Genomic DNA, 20021 nt, shown 5'->3' on the forward strand with positions numbered 1-20021 from the left:
TATTTGTCATACACAGACTGTTCCTCAACACAGCTTTTACTATTAAAGAGCAGGGTTTCCCATTCTTTGATCCCTGCTTACATAGATCCATTGCTATTTCTACACTATGAAAAAGGATCTTGTAGCTACTGTTTGATAAAGGAGTTTTTTTTCTCCACAAGAAGCAAGAGATGCAGAAGGAGATGCAAAATCATAAGGCATGGATCACAACATCCAATATCTCTAAATTAATTTCCCCAAACATTTGCAGTTTCATGTGAGGACAAGATCCTTTTGCATACTGATGTTCCAGACTAACATGGCTTTGGCACAGTACAGACCGCTGAAAAGCGGGTTCTTTTTACACTGCAAGGGCAACATAACAAGTGCGCCACTGGCACACTCATTACATAAGTGCTGTGTAGACCTGCGCAGACACCGCACGGCGCTTGCATAACAATGGCGGCGACCGTGTATACAGGGTGTCACCATTATTACACCCTTGTCACATGCTAGGGTTGCAGGGCATGTGGGCGCTCCACCACGAGGCAACCCTAGCATGTGATGAGGGCGTCACAGAGGGCCCATATGTACTGGGCCTTTGTCTCTGAATTGTATTTCTACACTAGTATGCACTTTTCTGTAATCACAGAACCCAACACTTGGAAAGGTGACTTGAAAAAACATTTTCATTATCATCATGGCTTGAAGGCAACCCAACTAAACTAGAGTAGACCCACTGAATCTATGGGAACTTGTAAATCAAACATTGATTTCCATTGATTCAGTGGGTCTACTCTAGTGGAGACTGGCAATTTCATTTAGGCTTTGGGACTAGAACTCCCAGAATCTCTTAGAACGGCTTGGTTTCAAGCTCTGCAGAGAACCTTCTTGAGCTGGAAATTCAGTTCTCAGATTGCAGCCATTGTCTCCAGCACACTGTCACACTTCTGTTTGACCTTGCAGCATTTCCAGGGACCGAAAGTCAACAGCAATGAAGTAGTTTAAATAATTAGTGTGTGACTAATTTTGTTGTCACACCATTTCTTTTAAACCAGGCTTCTACAGAGTAAACAACTTTAAAATATGTTGACCTTGAATATAACTGCAGGGTGAAATCACCCAGTGGCTTACTGAGCATCTTCTGAAATAATTTGACTGCATTCACAGGTCCCATGAGAATACGATGGCTTCCAGTACCAGTTTTTGAAATAAGACAAAACATACAGCCTTAGCAACTCTCATTCTGAGAACTCTACAAGATAAGACAAAGCAAGACTACTGTTAGATAAAGGATTTTTTTTCTCCACAAGAAGCAAGAGATGAAGAAGCAGATGCAAGATTATAAAGCATGGATCACAATGTCTCTAAATTCATTTTACCAAACATTTGCCGTTTCATGCAAGAACATTCTCTTCATTTAAGCAGCGCAAGAATCTACTGGTTGCATTCATTTAAAATATTTCTTTGTTCTTTCCACTTTCCTCAAATGGGTTCACAGCAGGTGCTTCTGCTGCCATCCTGGATCACAATGCCACACAGAGCTGATGTGTTGTGCAGATCAGTATGTGGACAAAGTACAGCCCTCCAGAATATTCCAACATTCCCCACCATTGGCTATGCTGGCTAAGGCTGATGGGATTTGCAGTGCTAGAGCATCTGGAGGGCCCCACTTTGCTCACTTCTTATGTAGGCTACATCTGTGCAGCAAAATTAATGCAGTTTGACAACACTACACTTTAATTGCCATGTCTTAATGTAATGTAATCTTGGGGTTTGTAGTTGTGGCACTGGAGCTCTCTGACATAGAAGGCTAAATATCTCACAAAACTACTAAACATCTCACTAAATATCTCCCAGAATTCCATAGCATTGAACCATGGCAGTTAAAGTGATGTCAGACTGCATTATTTCTGCAGTGCCGATGCAGCCGTAGATGAATGCCATCCTACCAATCACAATTCACATTCTACCAGTCCACCAAATAGTTGCTAACCCTTCTCTCACAATGTGATCACACATGGGTACATGTATTTGTATGACAGAGAGAATAAGGTGGTGATGAAGGAAATGCAGATTCTGATGATAACCAGCAGCCCAACTTCTACCCACAAATAACTTTGGCCATATTCACTTACTGGCACATTTCCTTTACCACTTATCTGCTACTGCAGGCAGGCATCATGAACAAAAAGGCTTCCTGTACATATAGATGGCATAAGCCTCATAGAAATCAACAAGTATTTGAGTAGGCATGAACAGGAAGGAACTGTAAACTGACCACCTTTCTAACGGAGCATATTTCCATCCCATTTCAAGCCACAGCTGAGTAATTGCATTCTGCTTCTGATTAAATCATCATTAGACAGCCACGTGAAGTGTTAGTGATGAGCTTCCACTTTTGCATGCCCACTTATCTTTAGATAAATCCTGCTGCTTCCCCCCACGACCTTGCCCCCCACCCACCCACTCATTAATTGTGTGGCCTGAGTTATAAAGTGAGACGATATTTAACACTTCACAAGCTTACGAATGTAATGCAGATGTTGCTCTCATACTTTCCTTGGATGAGATCTTTGAACTGAAAAAGTGTCTTAACACAAATCAAGAAATGACATAGGTCAGATTCACACTACCAAAAAAAAATAATCCATCTTCACCTCATTTCTGCTGTCGCAGAATACACTACGTATGGCTGTTTTTACAGTGAAGGCAATTCTTTTAGGCTTTAATACAATTTAGAAAAACTCACTTTTTATTCTGCAGTTCCCTGTAAATACTGTTTTTCTTTGTTTTTTGAAAGGTGTATCCTGATGGATCGGTGGGGCATTGGGGGATGGAGTATAGGTTGAGATGGGACACAATGATGGGCAGCAGCCAGCAAGGATGATGTTGTCATTTTATTTTTAATGTTTATGCAATGGCTCAAGTGATTAAAGTGCTGACTCTGTTGATTGCAAGATCGGCAGGTTGGCAGTTCGAGGCCTAGGTGCCGCATGTTGGGGTGAGCTGCCATCACTAGTCCCAGCTTCTGCCAACCTAGCATTTTGAAAGCATGCAAATGCAAGTAGATAAATAGATACCACTCTGGTGAGAAGGTAAACAGCGTTCTGTGCAATTATACTGGCCACATGATCACAGACTAGTCTCTGACAATGCTGGCTTTGAGGCTTAGTAACGCAGATGAGCCCCCTATGGTTGGACATGACTTGACAACCTTTTCAACAGGGAATACCTTTACCTTTTAGTTTACAGTTGTTTTTATGAGTTCTGTTCTATGATTTCTCCCCCCCCCCCGACTGCGATTCCTACTCATGAAGTATGTCTCCTTCATCAATGGTGGAAGGGGGAGGGATGAAGGGAAGGAAAGAGGTTGGTTCAAGGAATTGCAGCATTGGAGCCCTCTTGTTTTCCCACTAAACAGGGAAAATAACATAGCCAGTGCAACTGCAGGGTGTCCCTGTCCTTTGCCACAGAGTGTCATGTTCTTTGTTCAAATCTGGAAAGTGGAAGTTATTCAGCCAAACTGCCATTGAGCAACCTTCTTCTCCCCTTGTTTTCCCATGGCATTGGCTGGGAAGATGCCTACCCTAGCAGAGATTCAACTGTGGTAAGGGTAAGTGTGGAAGCTCTTTGACCGAGGTGCTGCTGAGCCATAGGAGCAGCTGCGAGCTGCCCCTTTCTGCTTTCTCCCACTGCCACCACCACCCCACCCTCCCACTCCAGCTCTCTCCTTGTCCCTCTCCCATCCTGCTCTTTCTGGCCTCGCTCTGTCCCTTGTGTGTTTATTTAAAGTTCACTTGCTTATTCATTACTGGGTCACCAAAGAAGGAAGCCATCGATCTTAACTCAATTAACTCATGCTTTGCATGGTTGGTTTATGGAAGATAAAGCACTAATGTCAAGAGCAACATAATTAATCAATTAAGGATTCAGAATAGAAAGCGAAGCAAGGGAAGAAACATTTTATTTTTTCCTCCTCCTTGGAATTGCCAGTGTCAGGAGACATTTAAAGTTCCTTCACTTAGTCACTGGGGTGCAAAATGGGGAATAGGATAAGATGGTGTAGCCATCCAATGAGAGTGCAAGGTGAGTGGTTAGATTGGTAGGAAAACAGGAAAGGCTATTGGTTGATTGGTGTGATGCATGCTGAGAAGGAAAAATAAAGTGGAGCCACTGTGTAAGTGTGACCAAAACCCAATACAGCAATGCAGCAATTGTCAAACTAATGGAACATTCCCTTTTGTCCCAAAGTGAGTTCAGGAAGGGGTGGTAATAAGTAGGTCTATTAATACGCAGACAGTGCAGATTTTAACACTTCAATGTGACACAAAATGGAGTCAAACCGATTTAGAATAGTGCACTCCGAAGCTGCTTTATTTTGTCAGTGTAGATCAAGGCACTGAGAAACTTACCAAGCAAGGACAAGAATGATGTGCAATGTGGCTAGGTTCTTTTCATCATTCTGTTCTTGATGTGCTCTCACTACAGCCTTTTCATCCATCATTAATACACAACATTCCCGTTTTGGTCAAAGCACCACATTTTATCCTTAATATGTTATTCTCCTTGTCAATCAAAGGTTCACTGTTGAAATACATATATAAATGAGTCATGTACTGTGCTTAGCAACTTGATTCAATCCATGTATTTCATAAATTATTTTAGTACCTTCATTTCTATTAATTAGACTAGAGCCTTTGGGGATGGGAGAAAACTCTAGCTTTCTATGTGTATTGCCTTTCCTCTAGCATATCACTTTGCTGAGTGATCATATATATTATTGCTATACAAAAGCACTGTAATTTTTAATCTTGCCTTCCTTTTTGGTTCCCATGTGCCTTTCCTGTCTATGCACTGTTTCCTGTCTAGCTTAGGCTTTGACACTTTAATATTTCATAATGCAAGAGGCCAGTATGCATGATATATGTGTTCTTTAAACTAATCCATGAGGTGACTGTCATCATGATGGAAGCTGTTTCTGTTCAGCCAGAGTTTAGAAAAGAGAAGAAAACATGCAGTACAGCTACCAGAATGCAGCAGCCAGAATAAACATTGCTCCTGTAGGCAGCCCCTCCTTATGTTGGCTGTGGGATTCTGGGATTATCAAATATGGGTAACATATCCATGTTTTAGCTTTATCATGTGGAGCGTGGATTTTTCATCCTCTTCACCCTCAAATAAGGATGGATGGAGATGTGTGGGAAATTGCCTCATCTGTGAGGCAAACCACTTCACTATATTATCATATGGATTGCTAAAGTACCATGAGAGTCGTCCAGGCAACAAATTCAAGCTAGCATACGAGACCAGGAGCTGGTCAGACTGTGATGCTGCCCAAGAAAGGAGTTTTAGCTGCCCTTGTTGCCACAGACATTTATAATTCAATGAACTCCAGATACAGAGTATCCTTTGACTCATGGCTTCTCTTCTTAAGCAAGCTTAGACATGAAAGGCCTTGTGCTGTCAAACATGTGTTGTAACATCTGGTTGAGTTGTTGATTCAGTGTGCATCTACACTGTAGAAATAATGGAATTTGATACCACTTTAACTGCCAAGGAGCCAGCCTACAGAATCCCGGGGTTTGTAGTTTTGTGGGCATTTTTTGACAGAGAAGGCTAAGGACCTTCTAAAATTACAAATTCTAGGGTGCCACAGAATGGCACTACAGCACTTAAAGAGGTGTCAAACTGCATTATTTCTACAGTGCAGATGCTTCCTCAGACCTATCGCTTTTTAATTACTGGGTTTGTGGGAACTGGTTATGGAGAGCTTTTGAGAAATATGACTGATCAAGGTTTATACAATAGGTTTGTCAGATTCTCACTTTCTGGCTGTTTGGAGTCTTCCAAAACGATGGTTTCATGGTATTTGTTGCACTCCAAAGCATGGTCCTTGTCCCATTTGTGGCATATATACTAAAACTAGCAGTGCAGTCCCCTTCTTCTGAAGTAGACTTATTTAGTATATAATAGTCCTAAAAAGCCAATGTGACCTTCAGCCAACAAGTGAAATTCCAAAGCTTTTTGAGCAGGGAAAGAATGAACCTCATAGGCCTCTTCCTGGATCTCTATTCATACTATACTGGGATACTCACTTACCACATACATGGGGCCTTGGTATCCATGGGGGATCTGTTCCAGACCCCCTCTCCTCCACAGATATCAAACTCCACAGATGCTCAAGCCCACATTGGCCTGAATGTCGGCGCATGCACATGACTGCCTCACCATTAGGGACAATGGGACTTCAGGTGGCGCTAAAACAATTCAGACATCATAGCCAAACTATTAAGTGATCCCAATGTGACATTTTTAAAGACTGGTCTCCCAAGCAGAGAGATGTAGTTTTCAAGGTCTGCCCCTCCTCTCAGTATCCCTGTAGCCAGAGCTGGTGGTCCTGGCAGGCATTAGTCCAGAGCCCCCCCCCCCTCCTCCCCGCCTCTCCTCGGAGAGAAAGTACAACAAAACAGCAAGGCAGAGTGGCAGGAAGGCATCCTTGGTGCACTCCAGCTAAACAACAGCCCTGCTGCATTGGTCAGTGTTGGAAATGGAAGGGGGGCTTTGAGGAGTAGGGAGCCCTTGAGGGGAGATGGGGCTCTTCAGTGCCCTTCCAAGGCTGCTGCTGTGTGCAGGGTGACCAGGGGCATCCTCTAACACTGCCAAGGAGGATGAAGCACCACAGATTGGTGACCAAATAAAAGCTCAAACCCCTCACAGAAATGTAAACTCAATGCTTCTTAGTTCTGTTCCAAATGGAGGACACTTGGAAATCACTCCTGGCCAGAAGGCTGGAATTAGGGCATGTCTGTGAAAAGGAGATTTGATCATGCTGCTCATCTGAGGAGCCCCAAAAGGCAGTGAGGAAGATAATAATGAGGTACCACTAGGGACAACAGGCACTGTTGCTAATGGCAGCTTGGCCACATGTATGTGCTGCCATGGGGGACAATGCGAACTTATCATCAGTGGATGCTCAAATCCACAACTGGCAAGTCTGTGGCTACTGAGGTCCTACTGTATATGCATGTTCTTGAGAGCCAGCATAGTATAGTAGTTTCAGCATTGGACTAGACTCTGGAGACCAGGGTTCAAATCGTGGCTCAGCCATGCAAACCCACTGGATGATCTTGAGCAAGCCACACTCTCTCAGAGGGTGGCAATGGCAGACCTCCTCTGAACAAATCTTGCCAAGAAAACCCCATGATAGGTTTACCTTAGGGTTGCTCTAAGTTGGAACCAGCTTGAAGGCACACAGCAACAACAAACAACATGTATGTTCTCACCACAGAATGGCTTTTGGACACACACCAAGATCTGAGGAAAAGAAAGGAAGGAATTACGAATTGTTCTAAACAGTGTTTATGTAAGGTGCTCAGTAAATATATTGAGTTAAAAGTGCTGCTGTATCTGCTAATTTGTTTTATCAGAGGCTAGACAAGTTGCTTTTTGACCTACCACTTCTAGACTACTCCAGCCACCAGGGGCCATGCTGAGTGGAGGATTCTGGAAATTGTAGAGCAACAAAAAGTAAATTTCCAAGCTTTGATTCCCCCCCCCCCCCACACACACACACACACCAGTTTCTGCTTACTCTTGGCTGTGTCAGCTCACTAACTCACTTGGGACACTATTACATATTATGGTGTGACTTAACTTGGATGTCACAGAGGACCACATTCCTCAGTGTAATGGAGATATAATAAGACTGCCACATCCCAGGTTTAAATATATAATATCTATATCTCTGTGTTAGTTTTACAGGTGCTTTTGTGCGCTTCTCCAGTGTGGCAAGAAGTCAGTCACTTCCAGCAACAAATGTTCTTCAAGGTCAACTCGAGTGTGTCGCAGCATCCGGAGACAGGACAACAACTTCACATTTGTCGCTGCTTCAGCAGGACAGCCTTCCTCAGAGCACCAGAATGAAACTGTTAGCCTCCAGAATCCAAAGCCCGCCATAGACAACAGCCCCAAGGCAAAACAAAAAGTTTTGCTGGTTGCCCGGTATAGTGTTTGAGCTGAACAAAAAATCTCCTTGCCCTTTTGAACTGAGGAGGCAGATTTGAACAAGAGTGGAATGTTGCATTTTGTGAGTTCCTAACTCTACAATGAATAAAGCAATGCAAACAGATTTAACAATCTAGGGCACAGATAACATGCTGTTTAAAGTAGTATGACCCTGAAAAAGCTAAGACAAGATCTTCACTAAGGGTTGCTTGTGTGTTCTGGGGGTCTTTCCAAATGTACCATCAAAACCTTTGAGGGAGTTTAGCAGTATTTGAAAAAGAACATGGGTGGCCAGCTTCCAGAACGTATCTAACAGACAGGACTTGATAAGCTACTTCATGCCTATTTCTCTAATGCAATGTGATGCTGCCTGCTTGGCTAAGTAAAGAACAAATAACTCAAGGCATACAGGTCTGTAAGGACTCTGAAGTATATCTAGAGTGCTATTAGTTTTGGATTTGTGGCAGTGGTAATCTTACCAAAATGGGTGACCAATGCTGAAGCAGATAAACTTGATATCTTATGTCACTCTATCTACAAAACTAGAAATTTCAAATTGATCAATCAAGGGTCCTATTAGATAGGGGAAGAAAGTAATTTATTTTTGACTTGTTCTAACCTAGTCAGCAGTTAACTTCAAGCATGAACTATCAGCAGTAATCCAGAATACACAATAATTTTCCTATTTCTATAGATGATTTTAATTACATTTTGACTTGAAACCTATACTAGAATTTTGACACGACGTAATACTGAATATTTTATAATGAATTCCTATCTAAGCTCAACACACTGGATTTTTAAAGAAAGTTTCTGTCAGAGTAAGCTAGTATAACATAACACAAACTCTACTGCAAAGAAAGTAGGTTAAGGAATTTGAGCAATTATAATTTAAAAGGGGGAAATTATAGAGAGAGGGTTTAAAGAAATGTTAAATAAAGATTTAGTCGAAACATTTATTTTGCCCTAGCCATAAATAAATGGTACATTTAAGAAACTCTATTTGCTCTTCTCCAGTTGTAAATACATACTCATTCACATGTATAGAGAACCAGTGTTCAGGTTTGAGCACTGGACTATGAATCTGGATATCAGGGATCAATTGACCACTCAGCCATGAAAACCCAGTGGGTCACCTTGGGTGAATCACACACTCTCCGCCACAGAAAACCCCAATGATAGGTTCACCTTAGGGATGCCATAAGTTGGAAACAATGTGAAGGCACACAACAGCAACAACAACAATTGTTACAGCAATACAAAAATTTAGACATGTGGGATTTGAAAATTCTTGCATTTATTGATATCAAATAGCTTCAAACCAGGTTATGGGCAGTATATTGTAATTCAGTTGAAATGCAGGCAGAATGGCACTGGATTGACCAATGCTTGCCATCTTCATCTATATTGGCTTGTTCAAAAGGAAGAAATGAACATGGCTAGGTATTTCCAGCATGCATATTGCTTAATATGGACATCTGAACTAAGCATATATATGCAGTGACAATCTACTTCTACAGTACTTATGCATAATTCCATTATGAGAATAACTTAAGGAAGTATTAATATACTGTACTGCCTAATTCATTCTTTCCTTTCACTATTTGAGCCCAGTCACAAACTGGGAGTACTTGCATGGGGGAGGGGATTCACTTTGAGAAGGAGAGGACTATTTTTCAGAGTGTTTAGGCAATCATATTTCCTCATATCAATGCGAGATATCTTGATCCTGCCCGCCCAGGTGGCGAAGGAAAGCCTCCCCTCAGCGAGGCTCCTATTCAAATGTAGGACACATTTGAAAATTTTGCCCTACATTTTTCCCGGTTTGGAGGTCCAGACGTATGGCAACCCTACAGCAACATGATAGCCTTATTTCACCAGATGTGGCTCTGGTGCTTTGCATAACTGGGAACACTGCATAACTGGAAGCTCTGCCTTCCCTCCATGATTACCTTTTCCAAAAGTGTGAAGAAACTTCAGATCAAACATTATTCTAAATAGATGCTGCTGATGTAAGGCCTCCTTTAGGAAACAGAATGAGAAAGAAGACACTAAGGAGATTATCGCATCATGCAAAAATAAAATGACTTACCTCTGCTGGGATACAGTCATTTATGGGATGCAATTGGGAATTGTTGCATGAAAAATGCCACTGATGTGGCATCAGTGGCATTTTTCATGCGGTAATTCCCAATTGCATCCCATAAGCAACTATATCCCGGCAAGAGTAAGTTGCTTTATTTTTGCATGCAGTTATCTCCTAAGATTTGCAGGTTGTGCAGAGTGGAAATGTCCCATCTTTCCTAACATACTTTGAACTTCCTCCACACCAGTAAAAGAAGCCAACAAGATGTAGCACAATAGGAACGAATGAGCATAAGTTACACTGGCATAACAACAAGAGTGATGCCATGAAGTCATAGGGCAGACCTGACCACCATAAAATTACAGAGCTGGAATCACCTGGAAACTAGTCTTCTAGAACAAGACTTTTGCCAATGTAGAAAATCCACTGCTACAGCCAATTTGATAGATGGCCATCCAGTGTGTCTGTTCTGACACCTGTAACAAAAGAATGCCCATCATGTTTTAAGGCAGTCTGTTCCACTGACAAATAACTAGTGTATCAACACTTGCCTCAGAATGCCACATGTCATTCCCTTACTATGGCTGTTTTTGGCTGGCTTGTTCTATTATTATTATTATTATTATTATTATTACTACTACTATTTGCAATTACATGTCTTTGTAGAATCAGCTGTAGCATTTTGGGTCCTCTCAGTTTAAAATTAGTTATATATAAATGAAAGGGGAGTACTTTGTTTGACAGTTATAGTAGTTCAATACTACTTTTGTTGTCATGTCTCCATCCTACAGAATACTGGTGTTTGTAGCTTGGTGAGGTACTTAGAATTCTTTGCTAGACAGGTCTAATACATTCTCCTGAACTACAGCACTAGAGCTCTCTGGCAGGAAATTCTAAGCACAGATGAAGTATACATCACAGGGTACCACAGGATGCAGTAAAGAGGTATTGAAGTGCTATAATTGTGGAGTACATATCCAGTCTATGAACTCTTCCTTCAGGATGTATCTACATTGTAGAAGTAATGCAGTTTGATGCTACTTTAACTGCCGTGGTTTCATCTTACAGAATCCTGGGATTTATAGTTTTGAGAGGCACCAGCATTCTTTGGCAGAGAAGACTAAAGATTTTATAAAGCTAGCAATCCCAGGATTCCATTGGATGGAGATATAACATCTAAGGTGGTGTCAAACTGCATAATTTCTACAGTGTAGATTCACCCTCAGTCTGAGAAGAGAGAATGAAGCTTGTGGCCTAGGGTTATTTTGTCTTTGTTTACAAGTGAAGAATTAAGACTTAAATACCTTCTTCACCCAAACTATGAATATGTGATGCACAATATGCCAGTCTCAGACATGGTTTCCTGATTTCAGCTTCTCAGCTGAAAGAAAGAAAAGAACAGCTATATGAACTCTCAGGGAAGGCAACTCTTTTCTACCACCAGCTCAGAGAGAGAGAGAGAGAGAGAGAGAGAGAGAGCTTCAGAAGAAAATACAAAGTTCTCTCAGTATCTTGGTGCAAAGGCCATGGAGTACTTCCTCAGCAAAAAACCTGGTTTAGACCTGAAAAAGATGAAACAGTAGTTTTCCATGTATAACAAAGTTTTTACATCAGAGGAAAAAAGGAGAAAGAAATGGAGCCAGTTATTTTGATGCACACCAGACACATCTGATGAATCTATTACTGCAGGGACAGTGACTCCACTTTCTGTTTTATGGCCAAGCCTCTCACAGCTGCTTTGCAATATACAGGAGCTCTTTCAGTGCCATACTGACAGAGTTTCAGCACTGGAATCCCATTGCGGAGTAGTTTTACGGCAACCACAGTAAACAGATGAACTGGTCACTTCCCATGCACATTATGGGTAAAGAAATGCAACAACATCTTAAAATAGGGTCGGAGGAATGTAGGGACCTCCAGATGCTGTTGGGCCATCATCCTTTCCATTGACCATGCTGACAAAAATGAATGAGAGCAACAAATCCAATAATGTCAGGAAGGCCACATGCTGGGAGCTCAACGTGGGATGCTTCACATTGTCATGTTTTATACTAGTATCTCAATAATAACCATAATTTTAGTCTCACATGTATGTCAAGCAGAAGTAATCATACTGTCCTTCACCAGTAGGTTTTATATGTGTATTTGAACAGGTGGAGCCAGCAAGCAGTGGAAATAGTCAGATTACTTCTTTCAGATATTTCAAAGGTATTTATTTATTTGATATCATACTTTTCTTGCAATATAGGACCAAGGCAGCTTACAGTATATTTACAGTATAAGTACAACCAAGACAATGAACTGAATAGAATAAATCTTTATTACTGTACAATCATAGACCAGTATAAGGGAGTAGGGTACGCTAAGGCAATGTATAGTGTAAAAGTGTTTTTAAAAATTAAATAAATAATTGTATTGAAATCAACTGAAACTGAATTTAAAAACATTTAAAATGTGTCTAACACATTAAGAACAAAATCCAGCACACCCCATTAAAAAAAATCCCTTCTTCACAACCAAGTAAAAGTGGAAGATGAGAGTAAAATGTCTTTGTCTACTGGTGAAAAGAGAGTAAAGAGGGGACCAATTGAGCCTCTCATGTGAGGAAGTTCAACCATCTAATGTAATATAGAAAACAAAAGGACAAAACTGAGGCCATCGTCCTTTGGACATATAATAAGAGGACACGACTCACCAGAAAAGATAATGCACAGTAAAGATGAAGGCTACAGAAAAAGAAGAAGGCCAGATTACATATGGATTGACTAAATAAAGGTTGCTACAGCTCTGAGTTTGCAAGACTTCATATGTTTGCTATAAATCAAAGGCAATGTGGTGGTAAATAACAACAGAGGTACTTTGCAGTCAAGTGGATGCAACACATTCAGCTGTACTTTGCAGTCAAGTTGGCTTGTCATGCTTTTGTATACTAAAGCATTCTAAAACAAGTTTTCCTTCAAAGAAATATGGTCTCTGATACCAAGGGTAAATTTGAACTTAAATGTCAGTGCAGTTTATATGTATTTACCCTTACTGTCCCTTTCATTGAAAGTCTTCTTTATGTTTGTCTAATTGTACATCTGTTTAGTTTTATTCTTTATTTTACTGGCATGGGATAATCTAAGCCATTTGTTTGGTAGATATCCAGTATTGCTTAACAGAAGGCATGCTTAGAGCCCAAGGTGCAAGGAGAAAATCTGAAACAGTTAAGCGGGTTCTGAGTAGTTTATGTGAAAATTACTAGGTTCCCCAATCTGGCACCCTTCAGATGGGTTGTATCCAGCATCTCCAACTAACATGATAACTGGCTTTCCTGGCCAGGAGTTTTCATCTTACACATTCAAAGTGTGTTGACTTGGGAAACGATGGCTCAGATGATCAGGTGGGTATTCTTTCCAACAGAAAGACTCAAGTGAATAGGGAAGATCTTTAGAAAGGGGAATATTTTTGGGAAATGAATTCATATGTTATCGTTAACATTCTGCTTTAGAGTTCAGAGTATACCATTGTGTAATTGATTATAGTTAATGTTTGTCTGAAATCCCATGCACACTTATTTGGGAATAAATCTAATTAAACTCAATGGGATTTACTTCTGATTTGAGGATTACACTACAGTATTTCTGTATTTAAAAAGCTATTATTTGGAAGCTTTTTCTCTGCTTCTTTTCTTCATTATCCTTTAGCTGAAGTTTTAACAAAATCAGATTTCTTCAGTGTCAAAAAAAGTCTTTCTGAATAAGCATTGGACATAATATCCATGATTTTATATATCTAGAATGTGTGCATCTCCTGTGATCTTTTTTTTCCATGTAAGAATGTAATTGAGCTTACTGTGTGTGTCTCTGAGTTGTTGAAAATGCTACAGAATGGTATTGTATATGTTTTGCTTTTGATGAGGAACTACTGTTGGTCTCAAATCATGTTCATACGCTTATAAAAAAGGTTTTTTTAAAAAAAAATGCTGTTAAAGAAATCTGTCAACTGAAATTTTTCACTTCACAGGGGATGAAGACATACAATGGATAAGGTCAGCAAAACTGTCTTAATGAATTAGGTTTCACTTTTAAACATACCTACCTACTAGGGTATAAGCACCATTGAACTCAGTAGGATTTCTTTCTGGGTTAACATGCACAGGGTTCAGGAGTGAATCACCCAAAGCAAAAAATTGAAATACTTCCTACAGATGAAAAAAATATTCAGTTTTTGAAGATAACCATTCAAGAATTTAAGTAATTAGATAAAGGTTGTGTGCAACAAACATTAGGCACACTGGCAGTGGTAGTGCATGGATTCCATGTCAGTGGGGCAATAAATCTGTTCCAGATTTTAGTCTGGACTTTAAAAAAGTGATCTAAAGTATAGGGTTATGCTTCACCACCTTGGATAGATCCTTTAAAGTGTAGACCTGAGAGTGAATTCACCACTTCATTGGCTTGGGCTGGCATTGCTCAAATTACTGTATATTTTAAGGAATGCTTACATAACAGTTGGCATGTACTCTGGGAAGAGTTGTAGCCCAATAGTAGAGCACATACTCTGCAGACAGAAAACCTCACAACCAATCTCTGGCTTCTCTCAGTAAGGCTGAAAAGATTCTTCCCTAAACCTTGAAGAGCTGCTATCACTAGTGATGGGAAACTGTTTTGTCATTTGCTGCTAAATTAAAAGGCACTCATCTCCAAATAGAAAACAATTTTGTTGGTTTCAACAATGAAAATAGCCTTTTTGCATCTTTCAGGACTTGTTGAAAGGAAGAATACACCTTTCCTTCAGAATTCACACATCTGCCAGGCTTATGGGCCACTTCAGAGAAATAAAACATGTGACTTTTAAAAAAATGAATGGATGAATGTGCACAACTGGGGGGAAATGCACGAGCATGCTTTCAGTTAAGGGGAAAATGCATTTTTGCATAACTAAGTGTGCCCATGAAGGAGGAAGCCATTTAAAACATGTTCACACCCTCCCCCATCTCTGAAACACAGAGTCTTGCTGGCCAGTATGAAACTAGGATGGGAAGAAAATAAAAGTGAGATTTGGTGAAACAAGTGAAATGTAGAGTGAGAAACTTAACATTCCTAGAATAAACCAGAAGTAGAAATCACCTGGGTGGCATGCAGCCCCAACTATTTTTTTATCCCCCCCCCCAAAAAAAAACCTCCATAGAAATCTTCCCTGCAAACACAAACACACACACTGCCACCATCAATATTAATCCTTCTGATTACAATGAATCTTAGCAGAGATGTAAATAGTTCATCTCTGTGGATCTATCTATTACTGGATTGAATCCAGTATCCATAAACACATATTTTTCTATTTATCCTTCATAGTGAATCATGCTAGTATACTATCTGTGTGGATTCGCTTAAAACACAGTTGAAATGTAAACTCTGCATGAACTAGGCCTAACTGATGCAGAAGGCACATGTTGCTACCTGAAGATATTCCTAAGGTATATTTCTATGACTGGAGGGATTCAGACCCTGATGTCCTAGCCCAATACTCAAACCACTACACCACATGGCTGTCAAAGATGTTCTATACCAAAGCATAAAACCTAGGTTTATCCAGATTTGGAGCAACCTACACAGACATCCAAACTAGGGTGTCAGGAACCTATGATTAAATTCTGAATGAGGACTCTGAGAAGAGTACACTGTCACGTTGGACAATATGATGCCTGCTCTAAAATAAAATCTGGACTGGTTTTTCTTTAATGAATATCTCTGCAATTAAAACACAGAAACAATTTTCTGCATCTCACCTCCTGGGAAAAAAATAGGAGGACCTAAGATAAGAGCATACTAGAGGATACCAGATACTGTGTGTATAATCTGGGATAAACTACCTTCCTTTCTTTTCTACTGCTGTTGCAGCATTCTTCAGAGGCATGAAAGGCTGTCTTTCTGAAATGGACCTTATAGTCAGTAACCATAGGTATGAGAGAGATGACAAAGATTCAGTATGACAGTCCTGCAGGTAAGCATTGCTGTTAACAACATTTTGGGAAAGAGGCTGAAAGCTTCCCCTCTCTACCTCTCTTTCTTGTTGTCACCAAGTGGCAAACATTTTTTAATGTGTTTAGAAAAGTGTTAGATTTTTGTTTTTACTGGGGAAATGATTAGGTTGAACACATTTTCATAGATGTGGCTTATAGCAGATGTTCAAAAGGGCTAAAAGGAACATGCCTGGGGAACATGAGGAGTAGGGGTTTAGTTTCTGCAGGCCAAAATAAGGGCAGCCCTCCTTCCTGGTAAGAGTTCTGCTCACCAACAAAATTTTCTTTCAGTTCCAAAATTTCTATCATTTCAGTAACTTAAAACTTTAGTTGGGCATCCAAATACAGTTTAGGTATCCAAAGAAAAGAGGCAGGCACAGTTACCAAGACAATGTGAACACAACAAATGTCTTACTGTCCTCAATGCTGGAAATTTGGGGAATGAAGGAGAATTTCATTGGGGAGGCAAAAAATATTTCACTGGGAAAGGGGCAATGCCCCCATTTTGTGTCTTCTGTAGTACATCCCAGGTGAAGAGAAACTGTGCAGGTACTAGAATGTGTGCTGGAGAGCCACTGTAAATACACACCTGGGCTCTCTAATGTACTTGGTACCATGATGTTTTGTACTCATCATTCATGTGCATAGCAGCAGAGAAGAGTGGAATACAATGGTGGAACACCAAAGCAAAGCACACAGACACCTTGTTGGGGTTGAGACTGCAGCAACTTTTATTTATAATGGCTGTTACAGCCTTGGCACTGCACAGGGCAACAGATCCAAAAATCAGACAACTTGCTCTGGTGGGGCTCATTTATTCAACCTACCTCCTAGAGGAAATCATGTGATAGCAACAGATAAGCACAGGCCACTGTGTGGTTCCCTTTGCCACTTATGAGTGAAGCAGGATCAACAGACCCTGAGAGCGGCATGTTCCTGAAGGCTTTCACCTTTTAGAGAATCATCCAAAAATGAGGTCATGTGCATGCAGGCTCCCCTCCTGCAATGGATCTCACCTAATGACCAAACCACTAAACGGTGAACCAACCCAAATCCCACCAAAACTGCCACAACGTCAATCAAGATAAGAGTTTGTGCCAACCCCTATGAAAATACAGTGAGTAGGTAAGCTACACATGTTCTTGAGATGGTCAACCATTTATTCAGTTTTTTTTAAAAAAACAACTCATAGTGTTTCAGCCTCAATGAAAATAGGCCTTCTTCAGGGGCTAGAAACAAATACAAATACATGTATATTATAAATACAGTGGTCCGTTCCCAATCCCGCCACGTAAGGCAAGTTTCACCTATGCTCAAGTCTCATTGAGGATAATGGGGCTCGTGCACATGGCAGCACTGTGGCACAAGCACCGCTAGCACGCACACCATTCATTAAATGGTGTGGGGCTTCCAGCATAAGCTGGAAGCCGCTTAAAAGGTACCTGCGTATGACGCAGGCACACTGTATTGCAAAGATAGGATAACACTCAATAATGTACAATAGAAGTAATTGTTCAATTTTTAACCCATTTTCAGCATGGGGTCTTGGATACCTAAACTAATGAGAGCTCTATGGCCTCCAGATATAACCTTAGATTATCTGTGAACTGGAAAAGGAACAGATTCCAATGGAACAGATTGCAGCATAGATGAGGTGAGGAGGGTAGATTGTCAAAAATCTTCAGTGTTTTCTGATGGCAATCTTTCTCTTCTCTGTCCTGGAGCAGATCCTTGGCTCTGCTTGGTCTTGGCCCCTATTTAGGTCTCTCTCTGTACCATGCAATGCAACTACTCCATCTATTCAGTGAGGGGCTATACAGACTGCCCAAAGGGGCAGTCTATAGCCACCACTTTTCTGGCTGGTTCGGGGCTGCAGCAACCTCACATTGCAGCCCCGGTCCAGCCTCTGGAGACCGCAAAAATGGAGCTTTTGTACCCTCTAAAGGGTGTCATAGATGTGGCAGCATGGCTGTATAGTGCCCCTTTGGCGCTGCATCATGTGGACGCAATGCTGGAGTTGTGTCATGATGCTGAGGGCCATCTGGAATGATGCATGGCATCATGGCACCCTGGGGGCAGAATCAGGGCATCCACTGTCAGGACGCTGCACCCTGACTCCACCCACAGGCTGGCACAAAATGCTGGTCTGTATAGGGCCTGAGATTCCAAAGAAGCTGTGAAAGACCTTGCAGTATATTGCTGTTCTTTGACTCAGCTTTGCCTGAGAGAGCAGGTCAAGCTCTTGATCCTGTCCCTGCCACTTCCCTGTGGCTAATACTATGCTGGATGTCCTGCTACAGCATTTCTGGCCTGATTAATAGAGGTAAATCAGGGTGCTGCTGGGCTTGCTTTGATCCCTTCTTGAAAAACATTGGCTCACTTGCTTATAGGGTTGGAGCCAGGTGAAACCAGGATTTTATATAAGGGACCATGCTCCTAAGGAAGGTTATTATGCCTTTTTCTTTATTTGCACACAAGAGTTCAAAGAAACCTGAACACCACGCCCACAAGTATAATCACCTGCATGCCTTCTGAAATCTGGGTCAAAATGGTCCTTTAAAACAAAATGATTAGCATCTTTACTGTGAGTAGTCTATGAGACTGACTAATGGTACTTAATTTAGTTGGTACTGTCACTTTTCCAAATTGTTTATCCTACTGTGACTCCAGGCATGTCCCACAATCCCTGAAGAGATGGGTAAAAACAACAACAACAGGGAATATGCTTTCAAAAAAGGAGGAGGAGGAGCAGGAGGAGGAGGAATGGTCCCTTCGCAATCAGCTCTCTGAAGATGCAGTGCTACACCCCATTAAATCACTGATCCTTCAGTCTTCAGTGTGCTTTTTATGCTGCTTTCTTCAGCGAGCATCTGCAAGGCACCACTTGAATCACCACCAATTCACTCTGAATGATTGAAAGCCTCTCTGTCTGTTGCATTGCCAGCTGCTGTTGTCATTGCTGCTACTCTTCTCTTCTTTTTTGCTGCTGCTCCAGTCATAACTAGGGGGCCGTTTCCACTGGGGTATAATGCGGGTTACGAAGCGAATTCAGAAAGTAGCGTGCCCATTTGAACCCGATTTAAACCTAGAACGGTTCTAGATCACCCCGCATGCATCCCCATTTGAAATCGATTCATATCTTGGTTCTTTTTATAAACCGCGTTAAAGGCATATAACCAGCGTTAAAAAAATAGAAGGGTTGAACCTTCTATTTTTTCCTTGATTCGGGATAGGAATCTAGTTATTTAAATGGGAACGATCAGCCTCTGAAATCGGGTTAGCTGGATGGGAGGAGCGGAGCGCGATGGGCCGGCTTGGGGGAGTTGCCCTTTCTGTCCCCATCCGTCGTGGCCATCGCCATCTTTGCTTCCCTCACCCCTTTTTTCTGCTGCGGTCTTTCAATAAGAGATAAGGATTTTTTATTATTATTATTTTATTTTAATGGTTTACAGGCGCTTAATCTCTTCAGCATCCGTGCCACTCAAGGAGAGGGTTGCTGCACAGCAATCTCGGGGGAGATAAGGAAACCCTGTGTGTGTGTGTGTGTGTGTGTGTGTGTATCAATGAACACCATTTGTAATGGAGGGGAAGAGTGCTCCCTCCCTGGGCTGTCTATAGAGCCATGAAGTGGGGATCCGTCCTGCAAAACCCATCATAGTTCCTCTGGAAGGAGCTTTCCCTAAGCAAGCAGCCTCCGTCAGCCTCTCTGGGGTCTTTTTTCAAAGGCAGCAGCCAAGCAGAAGTGCTTTGGGGAGGCAGTTTCTCTCTCCCCTCAACCATCCTTCCCCACGGATAATTGCAGGACTCCCCTTCCTTCGAAGGGAGAGACCAGAGAGGGAGGAAAAAGGAAGGAAAAAAATATGTCTTCAGAATTCACCCTGCAAGCGCAGGCTCCCAGCTGTGGGCAAAGCTACCCCTCCTTTCCCTCCTAAACACACACAG

At 41.5% G+C, this 20021-nt stretch overlaps 1 protein-coding gene across 1 annotated transcript in view; it reads left to right on the forward strand.

Annotated features, from left to right (window-relative positions):
* Positions 1–8118, forward strand: part of LOC149318242 (vertebrate ancient opsin-like) — a 148048-nt gene extending 139930 nt beyond the window's left edge. The window contains exon 4 of the mRNA XM_089507761.1: positions 7736–8118. Coding sequence (XP_089363887.1) covers positions 7736–7996 — 261 coding nt within the window. The 3' untranslated portion in view covers positions 7997–8118. The remainder of the gene's footprint in view (positions 1–7735) is intronic.
* Positions 8119–20021: the final 11903 nt, after the last annotated feature.

The sequence above is a fragment of the Sceloporus occidentalis genome, unplaced genomic scaffold, assembly GCF_023333645.1.
Source record: "Sceloporus occidentalis isolate IW3139 unplaced genomic scaffold, rSceOcc1.0.p SCAF_2, whole genome shotgun sequence".
NCBI classification, from domain to species: domain Eukaryota; kingdom Metazoa; phylum Chordata; class Lepidosauria; order Squamata; family Phrynosomatidae; genus Sceloporus; species Sceloporus occidentalis.